This window comes from Scophthalmus maximus, chromosome 18, assembly GCF_022379125.1.
Source record: "Scophthalmus maximus strain ysfricsl-2021 chromosome 18, ASM2237912v1, whole genome shotgun sequence".
Classification (NCBI taxonomy): Eukaryota; Metazoa; Chordata; class Actinopteri; order Pleuronectiformes; family Scophthalmidae; genus Scophthalmus; species Scophthalmus maximus.
In genome coordinates, this window is record NC_061532.1 from 5,760,001 (window position 1) to 5,778,552 (window position 18,552).

Genomic DNA, 18,552 nt, shown 5'->3' on the forward strand with positions numbered 1-18,552 from the left:
TATTTAATCCCTTGCCAAGCCATTTTTAAAAATTGTGAGGTTGCTGTGAGATCCCACACTCTTGATGGTGTTTAATTAACTTTTTTTTCCAGCACAACGGTTCTGGGAACAGAACTATTATAAAAGTGAAACTTCCATTGCCAGCATTCTTTTTCTTTCTTTAACACTCAAAGTTACTTCAGACATAGGAATCTTCTCTTTTTTCTGTAAAACGTTTGCATCACCAGTTGTTTCTTCTTGTTTTTCCCATTAGTTTACTTTTTTTTATGCTTAATTTGAATATTTCATTTTGGCAAATGTTCTTATTAAGGTTACATGTGAAAATGTTTCTCTGTGTTTTACACAGACGTGGCTTGGTGTTTTTATTAGCACTAGCTCTGCTAGACTAGCTCTGTCTACGGAGTATTCCTCGATAACTCTAATTGTCATATTTGTATGTGTTTAATTTCGAAGTAGAACAACACCAACATTTGCATAATGTTGCTTACAGCATTGCAGAAGGTCTGTCCTCATTAAATAGCTCAAACATGTCCACTGCTGCATGAGTTGGTCACTCACTCAACAGCTAACAAGACACAACATGCAAATTGGATTTTTGTTTTTTTTTAGAAATGCTGGAAGATATACAGTATTTCTGTTTTATGTTATTTATTCATTTATTTTGATAGATGCTAGCTGCTTTTTATGCTTCCTTGTCTTTGTACACAACTAGACGATAGCTCACGGTGAGAGATATCGCATGCCATTGAACACAACACAGACATGAAATTGTCATTGATATTTCATCTGTCTGTCTGTGAGACCAGAAATCTGCGTCAGCTCTGAAGCATTTGCGTAGCACCTCATCAAAAGGACCTCCCTGGGCTGTGCACCGCATATGATAATAAACGTTTGAGGCGGCGCTCGCGGAGCCGGTGACTTATACCATTGTGGGGGCAATGAATCTCTGCACACTGCTGCACTGTGAATATATTTGCTGCCAGCCGATGATATGCACTCTGAGTGCGTGAATTTATGACTATATGTGGGGGAGAAGGAGAGAGAGAGAGAGAGAGAGAGAGGGACTACTTCTTTGTGAGGGCATTCAGGGATCTATATATGCATTACCGTATCTGTGCGCACAGATTCACCATGTGTCTTCTCGAGTCAATAGCATTTAATTAAATATGTATCGCACAGACTCAGCCTTTGATGTTCCACAGCAATAATGTCTTGTGTTTCATTGCTCGGCTGAGCTGCTAGCAAGGCCCCAGTGATGTTTCTCCTTTGTGTCCTCAGAGAGTCTGTGCGAACCACAATGAAACCTGTTGCTCCTAATAGCAGTGGGCGGAGAGTAATTGTCAGGACCTGCGTGTCTGTGTTAGTCCACGGGGGAGTCATGGTTACACGTGTAAGCATGTGGAGGTTCTGTGGGAGGGCTCTGACGTATGGTATATTTGAAATAATTTAGTCATTTGAATAAGTTGGTGATTATGGTTCAACTTTGATCTTCTAAAAAAGAGGCTAAATCCAATGCTTAATTTGGTTTGTGCTCATTAGTCAACGGAACCCAAATGGGACCCTCCGGCTAATTTGTGAGACAGAAAGCTGCCAGCGTCGGCCATTACATAACGCCTACATTGATTTGGCATTGCAGCCTTGAAGTCATAATAGCCTTTGACCGTGAGAAACAGAGCAAAACTGAAATGGATTGAAAAGGCAGCTCAAAACGTGTTCCACGTGGACAAAGTGCAGGCTCCAGTTTCAGCTACGTGTTTCAGACTTCACACATCCTCAACAGAAAGCCAATAGGTCTCCCGATTGAACATATATCGTCTTACTTATTGATTGTGTTGTTGCAATTAGCGAGGTCAACTGAGGTCTATTCATAAAATCCATTGTCTCAAACACAAGACCACTTGGAGCTAGTTAATCATGGATTAGGTGAGTTTAACAAACTAATCCAGATTTTAATTTTTCCATAAGTCCAACTCAGGACTAAGGTGATCAGCCCATTTAAATTATGTACGTTCACGACTCTGACAATTCCGATTAATGTGGAAAAATAAAAAAATATTGAAGCAAGAACCGACCAAAACACTATTTTTTAAAAAGAGAATGTTCGGCAGCACTTTTAAAAACTCCAAAGGTGAGCACAGAGTCAGCAGGTACAGATGTGTTGCTGTCTGCTCCTCTGTAAAATTAGCTCTCTTGTAATCATAACATCTTGGATGACGGCCCAGTATGAGTAATGTGGACCTAAAACCCAGAAAATGAATTGGCAAAAATGTTGTTGTGCAATTTCATAATCACAAAATACACTGGTTTTGGCATTAAAAAATATTTTCTTATCTTTCTTTTTTTTGATTATAGAGTTTGTTTTGACAGAAATGCGTCAACTTGGGCTCAACAATTATCTAATCATCATGGCATTAATCTGCAGCTTATTTTTAAAGGAAAATAAATGCTAGTCACAGCCCTTCGTTACGCAACATGAAAAAGGACAACTTTCATATATAAAATAGATTCCTCATTAAGTCATGTATTTAGAATTTCGAGAATATTAAGTTCTACATTTTAAGACGGCATAACTGCGTCATTTCATGCTGGCTGTAAAAAAAGTGCCGTTTCATTCTGACCAGGTACAGTAGTAATTAATAACTGCCAGTGAAGGACTTGGGACAAAATGTTGTGTTGCAGTCTGACACGTATACTGTACCATTTACTTTCTAAGCTGTGGCTAAAAATTTGCCTGACAGAGACCAGGCTTACCCTCTTCATGAAACTAAATTTTGTGAAAATAACCCAGATTTACTCAAGTAATCCTGCTTAATTGGTCCTGCTTAAAGAAACATTGAGTGATGAACTTATTCTCATGTAGAGGACAAGGCTAGTGTTTTGTTATCCTCAGTAAAATGGAGCCCTTTCCATTCCTGTCCTGTCCTGACCCCCCCCCCCCCCCCCCCCTCCTCCTCTGCTTTCATCTTCCCCCTGTGTCTGCTTTGGTCACAGCTTTCAGCCCAGCCCACCACCACATCCACATGAATTCCTCCTCACTTCCCCTGCAAGCGAGAACCACTAACGGTAACACAAACCATAACTCAGAGCTGTAATCGCTGCTCCAATTTCACCTGAGGACGTCAGGGGCTTCGCATCGGGAGAAGAAATCAACCCCCCCCCCTCGTCCTGCCTCTCTCTATGTGGCCGCCCCACAGACCCCCTCAGTGATTCTCGTCTCGGTGCGTGTACATACATGTACTGTACGAGTGCGAGTGTTTGTCACCGAGCTTCTCTGATGACCTTGTACACTGCGGCAGGGGGGTGATTAAGGATCAGGGCCAAAGACCATTTCCTTTTCCATGGGAAGATGAATGACCCTGTTTGAAAGTGGCTGCCTATGGCCGCGGGGCAATTAGAGTTTGCTGTGAGCCAGCAGCCCTCGCTGCTCCCTGTGCAAAGGCAGGTCCTTGAGAAAAAAAGAGAAATACTGGCACAAAACCCATTCTGCTGCGTCCAGCACACCACCACGGTGATGTGAACAAATTAAATGTTTTTTAGTTTTTTTCCTCCTTCACAGCTGTGTTCCCTCTTTCTCCCCCCTCACCCACGTCTCCCGGCCTGGTTCAATTTCTCCATAAACCTGTGGGGGGAAAAAAAAGAAGTGCTGACTACAGCAGACCACGAAGAAAAGGCCCACCGAGGGTGCTCATTTGAAATATCAATATTTGATCTTGGAAATCATTTAGCATGTGGCTCAGGCCCTACAAGTTGATTCTGGTGCTCATTCTGTCGTAAATGATCCTCTACCTTGGAGGAGGAGGTTAACAGCCGGACTCCCGGCCTCTTTGCACTGCTTGTTTGCTTTCAACACCATCATTACTGTTGAAAATTAAACACCTTGATCAAATATTTCGTTAGACTCACCTCTGCGTGTTATTTTTAACGTGAGTCTGTGCTGCCACCATCCCACCTTTCACCCTCAAGCCTTTTTTCTTCTTCTGATGAAGCATCTTATCTTTCACAGAGCGGGGGGCGAGAGCAAAAAGAGTTGTGGCAGCGTATTGATAGGGATATGGCCTAGTGCCATTGATTCCCCTTGTAATACAAGCCTCTCCCTTGTCGGCCTGTCAAAGCCCAGATCAGACATGATAACACGCACATCAGACAGCCTTCAATTGAAAGGCGAAGCTTCCGCCATTGGAGATGACTATCTTATTTCTGTACGAGTGCCCGTCGCAGTGGAGGAATGGGAACTGGTAAGATAGCGAGAAGGCGGCGACGGGAGTGGGAGTCAGCCTGACCTCTGATTTCTGTCGCTGTCTGGGCCGTTTGAGGAAGAGTCTGCTGCACGTATCCCCAACTCACGTGAGGAAAATATTTCCAAGGTGACCAAGGAACACCTCGGGGGGCAGAAGAAGTTGCTTTGAATTGTGTTTCTTTGATTTCCCCCTGCCTCCACGTCGCCTCTTTGATCTCCGAACATGCGGCCACGTTGGATATCCATGGCAACTGACTGCCAAGATGAGGCGCTTGAGGAAAATTGATTTGTTTGGGGTTTATTCCCATCAGTCTTTTTTTTTTTTTTTCAAACGAAAAAAAGAAGAAGCTTTTGCCATTGGGCACTGTGGCGTCGTAAATTAAACAAATTGGGTTTGATAGCAGGGCTGTAATGTGGATCTATAATGTCGTGTCTCTTCCATTATTCTCAAAAGGCTTCGTTCCTCAGTGTTTCCTTCGCCCCCCGGGTGACAAAAACATGTGAAGGTCATTTGTCATGAGGAAACCGTGGAGTGTTCAGGACCAGCCTCCCCGCGCCCCGCCTGATGATATGACTCAGTGTACTGTACTTAAGCATGTGATTCCCCCTTTGCCTCACGGATAAGACACAGCACTGTTGGCGCTCATATTTCATGTCATGTTAGTAACCCGGGGGGCCGCGGCTGAGTTTTAGCCTCTACACTGCTTCCACTGACCCAGGGGAAAAGCAGACAGTGGTCCAGTACATTATGTCTCTCTCTTTTCCCCTGCCAAGCACAAGCTGTTGCTTTGATGTGACCTATCAAATCACTGTCATGCTCGGCAGGATATTCCACTGCAGCCAGGGCCGCTGATGCAGCAGCTGCTCCTGTTGCCGTCCATGTGTTCGAGGAGTTTTACTCCAACTTGAAACATTCAAGTTGTATGATCCTCAGACGACGGCTCCCAGCACACAATTCAACCAGGGTCTGTTCAAATAAACGTTTTTGAACAGTTGCTTATATTCCATCAATTCTAGAAAACAAATAGTATATTTCTCTTTGTGAAAACCGACAGGAAATATTTTAGATTAAAAGCATATTCATCACTTTCTTCTGTCGCAGACGTTAAATGTCTTCTGTGACGCTCACAGTGAAGTCTGCTGTGGCTTTCTGTGCGAGGAAATATGCTGAAAGTGGCAGGTAGTGCTGATTTAATACGCAGATTAGTTCACGAGTTCACGATTATTATTAGGCACAGGTGTAAAGAGAGGGTGTGAACGCACTTTACCTCCTAAAGGGGCAGACTTAGTTACTGAGGAATGTCTTTTTCCCTACTTCCTGTTTGAATCAGATGGCTCGACCATGGCCCCGGCTGCACGAATGGTGGATTTTATTTGTCTGCGGAGGAAATTTGTCCGACAGCCGCTGCATTTATCTGCTTGACATTGCCGAGCGTGGCGGCCTTGCAGTGCAACTGCTGCTGATAAACTAATAAACAGACAGTGTTCCCTTACCGAGTAGTGGAAAAGGGGCGATGACACAAAGAATCTCGTGCTGCAGACTGTGACTTTGTGAGACACTCACTCGATTTGTCTCACTCGGTCTGGTGAAGCCTCTCATGAGCTCTGACACATCTAATGAATGTATATTTGAAAAGACAGTGGATTACCTTCCCCGTCTTTTAAAGTGGCATCACGTTTGGAAGGGATGTCTTCCGGGGCCGGTATGGACTGGGGGAATACTTATCGTCGTCAAAACTGTTCGAATATACATGCGAGTGTTGTTTTAAGGCGGACTTAAAACGTGAAAATGAACAAATGAAACAAAGCTTCCACGCATTTTAATTCAGGTGTCACATTCAGCGGCAAAGCTTTCATTCTACACTGCTGCATAAGGCTGCGAAATTTTATAAAATATCCAAATTTGCTCCGGAGAGGTGAAAATGTTTGTGTTGAGTCAAGTGTATTGTTGGTCAGTCTTGCAGCCTCTTCCCCCGGAGGTCAGGCGGCCTGACTGGTGATGTAGCATTCACTCCGCTCACTCGCTGAGGCAATTGCAGCCTTGTCTGTTAACGTCTCTGCATCGCTGCCGCCCGATTCACAGTCCGTCCGTCCAGAGTTCCTGATTAATCACCGGAGAAGCTTTGCGGAGGCCCGAAAGCTTCTCTGCACCTTCTCCGTTTTGTGTCACGTCGGTGCCATACGCCGTGAAAGAAAGAAAAAAAAAAAAGCTGCTTATTTTTGAAACTTTTCTCCCGAGGAAGCTGTCCATCTTCATCGATCAGGCAGCGTGAGTTGATTGTGCTGAAGTGGTCAGAGGTAAATGCTGTTTCCATGAAGTCCGGCTAGTGATCTGTCCGTGGTGTTTATTTGTGGAGATAGGAATTTGAGGGTGATCAGGATAATCAGGCACGGTGTTCAACCTTAAGAGAGTCTTTAGGTACTAAAATCATTGTGTATGATACACGTTCTTCACACACTCACAAATTATGAGCTCATGGCTGCGTATCACAACTCCTGCCACACACAACTAACCGGTCTTGTAAATCCCACCACCCAGACTCTGTTAGAACGGCGATGAGAATGTTTGTTGAGAATAATTACACCCCCCCAAAAAAATCACTCTGCTGCCAACATATATCCCACTCTATGTTATGGAGATTTAGACGGAGAATTGGATTTCCCCAGCTGTGAAATCAGTTTTTGTAGTCCCGCTGGCCAACCGCATCATTATGCCATACCCCGCTGCAGGCTTCCATCACTGCACAAATGCAGCCTATGCCTTTTCCGCTCCACGAGGTCCCTTTCGCGTTTACAACATCTAGCCTCGTGCCATATGTTATTATCGACGTCTCTGGTCGACTGAGAGGAGACTGTGAGCTCCGCGCGTCACTTCGTTGGTTCTGCGTTAGCCCAAATGCGGAAAAATGGCACCCTAAGCCCCTCGCGAGAGGCACTTCAATCTAAGCCATTGTGACGGGCAGAGATACATCATGTGTTTATGAAAATGAATCAGGCGCAACGCATCTAGTGACTCAAGAAATGTCAAACATCACACTCGGAGTGGAATCAACGTTGCTTAGACGAGAGAGGGTCTCTCTTACTCCGAGTCTGCAGATGATTGTCAATGAAATGCAAAGTACATAAATTGAAAGGAGTCTCTCCTTCTACCATTTAAATGCAACCTTTACGAAGCATGAGCTGAGGCAGTCAGTCCTCCCCCCTAACAGTGGATGGGCTCAAAGAGGAAGTGCTTCACGACTCTCTTGTTGCCGGAGTTCTGCAGTGACAACAAGTCAAGAGAGCGCAGAGATTATGAACATTTTGGATTCGAATTATCTCGCACCTTATTTGACCCAGTAAGATCAATGTCAGTCCTGTAAATAAAGCTGTTTTTAGGGGGGATCAATTGGCAAAAACGGGATATGGTATTCTATGTTGTCATTAATGTATAATGACCTGTATCTATGAACTGTTGCATTGTACACGCAGGCCCAGGTCTCTACACTAGGCCAAAACAGAAAAACCAACGGTTGTTTTTTTAGGTTACTTGAAGGCCCCTGAGATATATATATATATATATATTAAGTTGCAATGACATTTAGGAAATGATGGGTGTTGCTGAAGGATTATCCGAGGTCCTTTGACAAGGCTGTGTGGTCACTTGTTGCACAATGTTGGGAAACCGCTACAACGGTAACAGTTGTCACGTTTAGGTTATGACCATCACAAAATTCCTCTCTGTCTATGTGGGAATTACCGCATTCATACTGTACGCATCTAAGGATGTCGGAAAACTGACGGTCTGACGATTCTAGCAGTTTTCCCAGGGTTTTCTCCTCTGCCCGCCACCGCAGCAAAGGGAATATGTACAAAATAAATGAAAGCTCGGTTTTAAACAACCGATTTGACATGAGAGGGATCTCCTCTACAAGTTAAATATGTCTCATTACAACATTTCATGGATTATTCAAGTGAGTTTATTTTCTTTTTGCATAAGAAATGAAAAGAAAATCACATATTCATACATTGCTACTCAGATGGTAGAACAAGATGCCTGTTAGTATTTCTCTCTTCATACTTAATGTAACCTTGTGTCGTTGCAGCCTTGGCGTCCGCCAGGTTGTTCATTCTTTGTGTTTCTTTTGAGTAACCTGGCTACACAGGTAATCAGAGATCGCACAGTTCTGCATGTAGATTTAGTGTGCGAGGCTGTCTGATGCCGCTGCACCACAGGCACTGAAAGTATGTCCTTTGTGTCGAGATGAAGTCGTCATCTGCTGCGGAGAACTGCAGCAGTGTTCTCAGTTGGTCCTGGGTTACGGCACGATGGTCTCAGGACAGGGTTGCTGGAACGGACGTTTTCATCTCTCTCTTTCTCTCCGAGTCCCTGCCTCCCACATTTGCCGCTATCGCAGTAACAAGCAATAACCTTCTTTCGGTAATAACCCAGACTTTTACGCCCGTAATGTGGCTTCAATAAATAATGTCATTTTTACCAAGGGGCTATATTTTACAGCAATTTAGTTTACAGCCTCCCCTCTTGCTTCGTTTTTTTTCTCCTTTTTTTGTCGCCCTCACTCTGGAGTACAGTACACAATGTGGTGCATCGTGCGCACTAGCACCAACGCACATTAGCATGTTGTTCTGATACAGAATATAGCACAGCCCATCATGCATATTCATGGGACACATTAGGAATATGCTCTGGGAAAAAAAAATCTACTTTTCTCACTGTGAGGTTTTGTACATATGATTGTTGAGCATCAGTTAGTGTGTGTGTGTGTGTGTGTGTGTGTGTGTGTGTGTGTGTGTGTGTGTGTATGTGTGTGTGTGGACGGCAGCAGCACAAGCATGGGGGCGCGTTTCATTAGTCTGTCAAACTCAATGATATTTAGAGCCCCACTCCCTGGGCCTGGACTGGAAAACTCAATCAGCACTCTGATTTCATAACCCTGCTTGGTGACAGGGCTTATTTTATCGCCCCGCTGATTCATTCTAATAAACGCCGGCTGCCCAGCGCACCACCGCTGAAATACAACCCCCCCACCCCACCCCACTCTGTCCTCCATGGTTCGACCCGAAAAAGAGGGGGCGGGGGTGTGTGTGTGTCGGGGGGGGGATAAATCAGAACTGTGGGAACTGGAGGGTGCAGATAATCCATCGCCGGTGCGGGTGTAGCTAGCAAGTCTCCCACCCCCATCCCTCGCTCCCTCCACACCCTTTAGCACAAATCAGGAGCCGGGACGGTGTTGATCTGCGAGGGCTTGGTTGGGGCCGTTGACTGTGGACGACGGAGGAGGAGAGGGGCGATAAATAATCGGAGGCGGAGTGCGGAGGGTGAGGGAAAACAATTATCTGCGGAGGTGGAAAGCACATAAAGTGAAGAATGATAAACACCGTGAAATATGATTGACTCCGGGTGATATATGGAAGCCGAAGGACAGGCGGAGAGGTCTGTGTTCGCAGAGATATCCTTGAATGGAGGGGCTGTTTGCAAGTTGAGGGCTCACTATACCGCCCCGGACCTAACCACAGTTCCTGTGTGTGTGTGTCGGTGTGTGTGTGTGTGTGTGTGTCGGTGTCGGTGTTTCTTTCTCTGCAGACGACAGATGACATTGTTTCGTCGGCGGAGTGCTCCAGCGACGACGAGGACCTGGAGGAGTGCGACTCCGGACATGCAGGTGGGATGGGTGTGTCGAGTTGTGCTTGCTCTGAACCTGGTCTATTTCTCCTTTATCTTTCTTTGATTTGCTACCGAGGAGAGTCTCCTCTTAGCATCATGTCCCATGGGAGCTTCAAGTGTAACTTCAAAAAAAGTCCTCCGAAAAGAAAAGTAGCCACTGTGAGTAATACACACGAGTGCGAAGGGTTCTCACTAAACATGTAGAGTTTAAAGAACTCTTTGGAGACGGATAAAAGCAGTAAGAATTGAGCTCCCGTAGCGCGCTCTCTGCTGGAAGTTCCAACTTTAACTTTTACTGTAAATAAGTAAATGCACACATCTTCTAGTCTTATAGCCACTGTCGTAAAAAAGCTCATATACTTTCACCTCTGAACCAAGTTACACTTAGCTATGGGGCCACTGGTTGCAGACATGACGAGGCATTGATACTAATTTTGTTCTCTCAGCATTCGGCCGAGAGCACAACTTTACTCAACAAAGTACGAAATTAGTATCAATCCGCATGTCGCCCGCACTGATGCTTCAAAATGTATCCGTCCTGTACTGGGTCGACTTCCTCTTGCTGTGCGTGTGTGTTGCGTCTCTCTTGACAGAGGATACATTTTGAGATTCTTTCGAGAACAAAGATGCTTTCAGCATAGATACTGTGATATGTAGCAGACTAACTGCAACAGAGCCTCTTCCTCCCTTCTTCTTCTTCTCATGTTTGTACCTCTGTTTCCTTCGTCGGAGGCTTGCCTTACCTGAAACATTCTAATAGAGAACAGATATCCTCGAATTTCTGTGCGCATCGTCTCTCTTCCCCTTCTCCCTTTACAGACACACATACACATTACCACACATCACTTTGTAATTAGAACAAAGTGATAGAACACTGACTCAGTGGAGTTTGAAAAATAAAAACAGAATTGTAATTTAAAAAAAGGCAGACTTAATAAGAGCGGTTTTTATTTTGAGGCGACTTGGGTTTGGACGACTTGTGAACAAGCAGCTGTCAATCACCCGTCTGCCCAGGAGCAGTTGGCACATATCCTAATGGAGTGAAACAGGAGGAGTGTGTGCTCAGCTCAAACAGGCTCAGTGTGTGAAAAGCTTCTCCGTGTAGGCACTCTGCAAATCATTAACAGCTCGGGCTATTTGATTGCTTCACTGTCCTTCAGCGTGCCATCACAGCAGACTAATTGATGCTGTGCTAATCTGCCTAAATATGGCCCGGTGCTGGTCCAAGCATATGTCCGCGTTTCACAGCTAATAAGTAGCCTAAGATTTAAACAATGTGTCGCCCCTTCTCTTTGTTCATTGCGCTCAGGGAACCCAACAGATATTTTTTCCTCGGGAAACGAGATATTTTCCGTGTAATTTAGTAGAGACTGCTCGTGATCGTGAGTGTCCCCTCCAATCTGTGAAAGGAATTCGTTTCCGTTGAAGCCTTATCACACTGTAATGGCGTTTGTTTCCTTGGAATGACGGCCACATTCTTCGGGCCTACGGCTTTTTGATGAAAAACCATTTTCCACGCGCCTTCATGCAGCAGTGAGGTGCTTTATCTGCGAGCATGAGTTGCTTACTTAAGTCCGAGATTATTGAAATTGAATGGACACATTTTTTACAGCTCATGTGTTTGGTTTTTCACGCGTCCCGACTTTAAAAAGCCTCAAACCCAAGTTTTCTCAAAAGTGGAAGTGTAGTGTAAGAAGTCGTTACTGAAGAGAACATGGTACCCTCCCCTCATATAGTGGCAACATATGTAGTCATACACACTCATACATACTGTACATTTCACCATGTTGACACAGAAATTCATATCCTCATTCCTTGCCCTGCTTCCAGTTGTATGGACAGTTGCATGACATGACGTTGATTTCATTTCTGTTGCATTATGTTTTGTTTTTTTGTTTTTTTTCCTCCTGTGATGCACATATGAACATCTCTCCTCTGTATCGATCTGAACCCAGCTGCTGGGTCGCGTACAATTTCAGCCTTTTGTTTTTTGCTTTACTTTGTGGCCGGGGCGGGTTGAGTGGGTATGGTTTTATTTTCCCTGGTTTCTTGTGGTTGTTTTGATTTCTTTTTTGTTCCTTTGGTGTCCTCCTCATCATCCGTCGTCCATCCTCCAAGCAAGGATAGAGCCGCTCCTCCCGTTTTTCGCCTCATCTTGTGCCGCATGAACTTTTGGTGGTTGGAAAATTCAAAGTTCTCCTCCTCATCCAGTTTGTGTCCATTTTTTTGTGCCATACGGCTTCTAAAGAAAACATCCTCCTCCCCCCATTTTTTTTCGATACAACATAGGGAAATGAACGGCAACAAAATCTTTTTCTTGCCATCATCCTTTTTTTGGCCTTGTGCAGGCAACCCCATTCTGTCTCAAGAAAGTTGTGTGTGAAAGAATGACTCCCCGTCTCCCCTCCCGAGCGTTGACCCTCCCCCCCCCCTCCATCCGACCTACCCTCCCTCTTTCTTTTAGCCTCTCTGCATATACATGTCTGTTTGAATGCAGATGGCATAAAAAGACTTTTATTGCCACAAAGTATATCTGTTTTTCTATTCTATCTGTTGCTCCAAGTAGAAGGCATTTGTGGCATGCACACTGTACTGGACTGTACCGCAGCTATAGACTAACTAAGAATCCTCTCCCCCTACTCCCCTGCTTCTGCATGGATATGATTGGCATCCATTTTGTGTGCTGCTTCTTCTCCACCCATAAGTTTCAGACTAACCCCCCCGCTGGCTTCTACTACATGTCAGTGTATGTGAGCGGCTACAGCGGCGGGCCTGCAACGCCGCTGTAGCCGCGCGGCAGCTCCTCCTCGGAGGCTACCTGTGTCTGTGTTTGTGTCTGTGCCTGTGCCTGCTGTCTCTGTCTGTGCTGCGTCTGTCAGAGCCTGTCTTGTCTGCTGTTGCGTGGTCGTCTCGCGGTCGTGTTGTCTGTGTTTACTGAAACTGTTAAACCTTACCTTTTCCCTTTATCCCATGTGAGTTCCACAAGAGCGCTAATAATAATAAAAAAGAGTGTGCAGGGATTCTCAGCAGTCCTCTGAATAAGCACTGTCTTTATGCAGAAATGCACCCACTTATAAAAAAAACTAGCACCTGGAAAGGATGAGAACAGCAAACACCAGCTCGACTTCTCATTTAATTTCACAGCGATCAACGGCGTTGCGGCTCGTCATTACCGTGTAATCAGAGCCATTCTGTGATTGATGTGTAATTATATTGTTGTAATTGGTGATTTTCATAAATCCACAAGTGCAAATCAGAATGTTTGATTTGTAAATACAATAACCATGACTTGCTAAGGCGTTAACACTATATAGACCCAATGAAAATCATATAAAATCAAGCACATATAAAAACTTAAACCAGGATTAACCGATGCCAGAAAGGCAAGAACGATACATCTTTGTCCCAGCAGACATTTTGACCTGTTGTACCAAGAAAAGCTCAGCCCGCTACTAATGGCATTATTGATGGCTTTGTTCCACTTACACTTGTGGTGCCAGTAAATTGTGTCAGAGAGACCAGGGCCTGTAACACATAAATGGAATGGAGCCATCATCGCCGGTATTACTTACACTTGTGTTAATTCTTGCCACGGCAGTTCAATATGTCCGCCGCGAGAGAGATATATCGCAGTGCCTCCGATGCACTCTGAGCAGTACGGTATAAAATGGACCTGTAGGTACAAGGAAGTGCTCAAATCCAAATGACAAAAACTAAAGGGAATGTTTATCCTGCTCTGCAGTTCACCTCAGCTGTTTGGAGCGTTTTTTATAGTCCCTCCAGGGTTTCGCAGGGTTTTTCTAGAGGGGGTTGCCTGATTCCAATGAAATTGCAGGAGAGTTGAATATTAGACTTAAATTCATCAGTGGCCAGAAAATGTGATTCAAATGAGAAAAAAATATTGCTCCTGTTCTGCTGGATTTGTACTGTAAATAGGTGACAGTTAACACACTTGTTATATTAACTTTACAAGATGATAATATTACAAATATTCCATATACAGCTTTGTATAGTGGCCAAAAAGTCAGGTTGAGAGATGGGGGATGCTTGTTGCCATGGATAAAGAGAACAAACACTGACTGTTGGTTAGAGATGGGACACACTACTTTTTGCTGCGCTATAAAAAAATATCCGACAACTTTCTGCATTGCTACTGAGCACAAACATACTGGTAGGTGGTTTCAGTGCATTTAAACAACCCACCAACACTGTCTTTGTAGAGCAAATCTCTGCAAACACAGGAACTGTTGCACCGTTCAGGCCAGTCATAGATTGTTAAATGATTTTGTGTTTAATGAAAGGGCCATAAATGGCCCTGCATGCAACGTTACCCAATCATCCCTTGATGAAGTGGAACACGTCTGAGACATATTAAGAGGTGTCTCCTCATCTCAGTGGCCTGGACGCATGGATGGAAATGGTTGGGATTTCTTCCTTGCTGTATCTGAAGAGCCACGTGTGGGGCGGAGCATTAAGTTTTGGAATGGATCGCTGAGTTTCCCCTCGGCATCAGCTATGGCTTCCGTCAGGCCCCATCGGGCCAGCTGTCACTTCGGCACAGGCCTCAGATCAGTCTAAAGGTTACTCAGCTGACACATGTCCGCCGAGTGCAGAGGTGTGGCCTAATGGCTGTACAGCAAATTGACCGGCTGACAGGGGCAAGTCGCCACGCCTGCCGGAGACGCCAATTCATTAGACGCCAGTCTGCCCCCAGCCACACGATGACAGATTAAGAGCTATCTGCCATGCGCTGTGGCTTCAGGAAAACCCCGGAAGAGAGCTCTTCCTCCGCCCAAAGGTTGTTTTGTGTGTCCTGACAGGACAGACCTATTTGCTCTCCGGAGCTGTAACTGGGACATCATTCTTTTTGGATGGAAAACGAATGTCCATCAGTGAGAAATTTGGCTCCTCTTGGCACTTGTGTGCATGGGCAAGATAAAATGATTTAATGGCAGGGCAAAGTACTCGGCTTTTAAAGGGACACGTTTCCAGAATGCTCAGCCATGACAGAGCGTCCCAGTATAATCCCTGGCACGTTCCCGTAAGTGTGTCCACGCCGAAGAATCTGGCTCTCTGGTAATCAGCTCCCTACCTGTGTTGGGTAGAGGTGAATGAATCTTGCTACAGCAGGTCTCTGGGCACAATGCAGGCAGCTACAATGGGATTTTAAGGCCCCAAACCCACTGACTCGCCCGCAATTCGCAGCGCTGAAAACCCATTGACTCAGTTCATTCTCGGTTGGTGCTGGTGCACGGGCTTTCTGCTTTTGTGCCGTCAAATCCCTGACACACCGTCGGGATTCATCTCCATTGCGACGCCTCAGCAAACGCTGGATGGACACGGGGATCAGGCCAGGAGAGGGAGGAGAGAGAGGGAGAGGAGGGAAGTGTGGAGAAAGTGCTGCTCTGAGACTTCTGCATCTGTTGCCTCCAAGTTGCTGAGCTAGTCACTCATTCAGCCATTTAGTTCCACCTATATTAACTTTGGTTCCTCTTCAAAAGCAAACATGGGTATGTGGCAGATAGTCTTTCTTACATCATGGAATCAAAGGGTCATAGAATTCAGTTTCTTTCAGTCTCTGAAAGCAAAGGTGAGTAGGTAGGCACAGAGAGAAAGAAAAGGGTGTTACTGGCTGTAGGTCGAGCAGAGTGGAGGATTATTTGCCAGGGAGGCAGAGGCTTAGGATAAAACCCCCATCCATCTTGACAATGGTGGAAAAACAAACGCAATCTGGTTAAACAAACCCATTAGAAACCACCGTGTTTGTCTGCTTCAGAAATGCGGGAAGATGTGCGATGCTCGCACAGGAGCTTACATAGGATTAGAGTCTTTACCAAAACATCAAGGTCCTCTGCAATGACTTTAATGGAGACCCTTAACTGCAGCGCTTCCCCCTCTCAACCAAGTGTTTTGTTGATTCAGCGCAGAGCTAACAGTCGCTGAAAGCTGTTAGGCAAGAGTGGAGGGGAAAAAGGTTGCAAACAAGGCCAAGACAACACAGAGGGCAGAGTCGGATAAACAAAGCCTCGGTGAATTGGCTTGTGCCGCGTCGCCGTTGTGTACTTAACAAGGCGAGGAGTTCTGTTATCGGAATAATATCACAGCCACGCGACAAGAGCGTTAGACTTCAGTCACGGGGAAGATTAAACGCTACGTTCAAACAGTAGAGAGCCTTTCTGCGTCATGTCAGACATCACCGCCGTCCGAGGACCGCGGCCGCACAGTCAGGAAATCCACATTAGAGCCGCGGCGTTGAGAATACGCGGCGTGACGCGCGCCATATTCCCTCGGCGGTGCCGTTCATCGGACCCAGTTGTCGCTAAATGAATGAGGTCTGCTGTGACCAGTCTGCAGAGGAGGAGCCACAACCTGAAGACAAATGTGCCTCTCACATCTCCTACACTCAGCAGAATAGCCCCCCCCCCATGTGCCCTCTTGTGGAACTCCATCCCAGCACAGTGCTCGTCTGCCAGAGAAAGGCTGTTGGTTATGCGCACAACACAAAGCATCTAAACATTTCATCAAAAAGCGGCTCATTAATTATGACTTTGCTACTCACCCTCTTGATTAATCGGCAAAGGCGGTGGGGCTAAGTACCACGTAATGCTGGTGATGTATCACCCGTGGGCGCACCTCCGTCCCTCGTTGACTGCTGATGAACGGTTCCCTTTGCCTCAGATCATATCCTACAGCCCTTTGACGGCAGCGACCCTTTACTGACCTTTGACCCCCTTCTCAAGCCCCTCCCCCCTCCCTGACCCCTGCCTTGCTGTATTGTTATTGTATATTACTCTCCCTAAATGCAACTTACTGAAGCATGCATTACCCAACTTCGTATAGTGAAACTAAAATCCAAAATAAGACCTTGTCTGATTTACCTCTCTCTCTCTGACGTACATCCAGACTGCACGCCCTGTCCCGTGTTTTAAAATACTAACAAGAGAAATGGATTGAAGTAACTAATAATAAGCAGCTTATTATTAGTTAAGTGAAGGTGGTGACACTTTGCCTATAAACTGTCCCCCCCTCTCTTTGTCTGCCTCAGTGTGTGCTTTCTGGTTGTTCATCTTTGATAGTGTGAGAAAATTTACTGCCTCTCTTTTCTTGCTTGCTAATCTGTTTGATTTCTTTTTGTCTTTATTTGTACATATATGCTAACGCACATATATGTGTATCTCTCTGTTTTTCCTTTTCTGAAAATGTTCAAATTTTAATCTGCTAATTTGCTAAGAATCAATGTTTTTGATGATTTCTTTATTTTTTCCCCGAATTAGAAACAAAGCTTCCTCTTTCCTCTATGAATTGATTTCATTGAATGAACAGCAACAGGTTTTTTAAAGATTGGGCATCAGGAGATCAAATTCAAAGAGAAAACAGAGAAGCTCCCCTCAAAGTGGACCTTCACCACTATCTTTGAAATTCTGTTCCAAACTGTTTCTATGCTGATTTTTCCAATATTCTCCTGTTATTAAATAGTTATCGCTGATTGAATTTGGATTGAATCGATTATTAGGGACGATTAATTTTGTGCATGGCAAAGAAGTTGCAGCTTAGGGTCTGTAAAACTGTCATTGTTGAGAGTGCTGTTCTCTTTTGTAGATGGGCATGTATATGCTCATTGTTTGTATATCCCCATCCCTTCCTTACAGCCAAAAGCTCTAATGCCGCCCGACCGCTTCGTGCCGCCTTTACATGGACATGGCAACTGATGTACACGTTCACCCCCATCTATGTCATTTCCTTCCTAGTATGTTCATAGGTCCCACCCCGTCTCACACTCCCTGCTCCCCAACCCTTTACGTAGAGATTCTAAGATATGTACAGTCATCCATTTGTTCATTACCGATGAACATGTTAAAGTCAAGCGAGAAAGAAAAAAAAAAAAGTCATCTGATCAGGCTGTAGATATTTATGGAGAGACGTATCTATCAAAGCAAGAATTATAGATATACAGTTTTCTTTTGTATACAAAGCTAAATACTTATCCAAAAAAAAGAAGAGATATCCTGAACAGAATGGTGAAGATTTATTTTTCATGTCATGATGTGTGGATGTATGTGTTGTTGCCTCCCTGTGCCATCCTGTCTCAAAAGAGAAATATATACTAAATAATCAGAAACTGTTAAAACGAATCTAACCTAACTTGTCCAAAGGCATTCTTACACAACTTTCTTTTGTAAATTTTTTTTTTCTTCCTGCCAAAATCATGCGGGCAATTTGTTGATGTAAGTTGACAAAACTGATGGTATGCTTCCTTCCTTTTGAAAACTGTTGTCCGTAGGCTTTTATGATTTCTCCGAACCGACTTTGTTTTCTTACCTGTTCTTTCTACTTACCTGTTACTAATCCCTCTCTGGATAGCTCTATCTGTGGCTTTACTTTGTGAATGGTTTTTGTTTTTTTACAATGTTTGCTCTAACTCTGAACTCGTTTTGCAATGCCTTTAATTATGATTTTGGTTTTCCTTTTGGTTTCTGTTGTGTTCCTTTTCTTTAACGTTCCAAAAGGTTTGCATCTCTTTTATAGTGCCCTGTTTGTGAGCCTTTGCGATGTACAAACAAGCCACTTTGGCAAGAGGATGAGCAGCTTCGGCAGACATCTGAATGTTTCAAACTCTTTTCTAGTACTCCAACAAAAAGGTTTAGCTAAT

At 44.7% G+C, this 18,552-nt stretch overlaps 1 protein-coding gene across 4 annotated transcripts in view; it reads left to right on the forward strand.

Moving 5' to 3' along the window:
* LOC118290297 (neurexin-3b) overlaps nucleotides 1–18,552 on the forward strand; it is a 345,685-nt gene that overhangs the window by 322,726 nt on the left and 4,407 nt on the right. For all 4 annotated transcript variants that reach the window (XM_047328638.1, XM_047328639.1, XM_035617875.2 and 1 more), the window contains one exon: nucleotides 9,822–9,900. In XM_047328638.1, coding sequence (XP_047184594.1) covers nucleotides 9,822–9,900 — 79 coding nt within the window. The remainder of the gene's footprint in view (nucleotides 1–9,821; nucleotides 9,901–18,552) is intronic.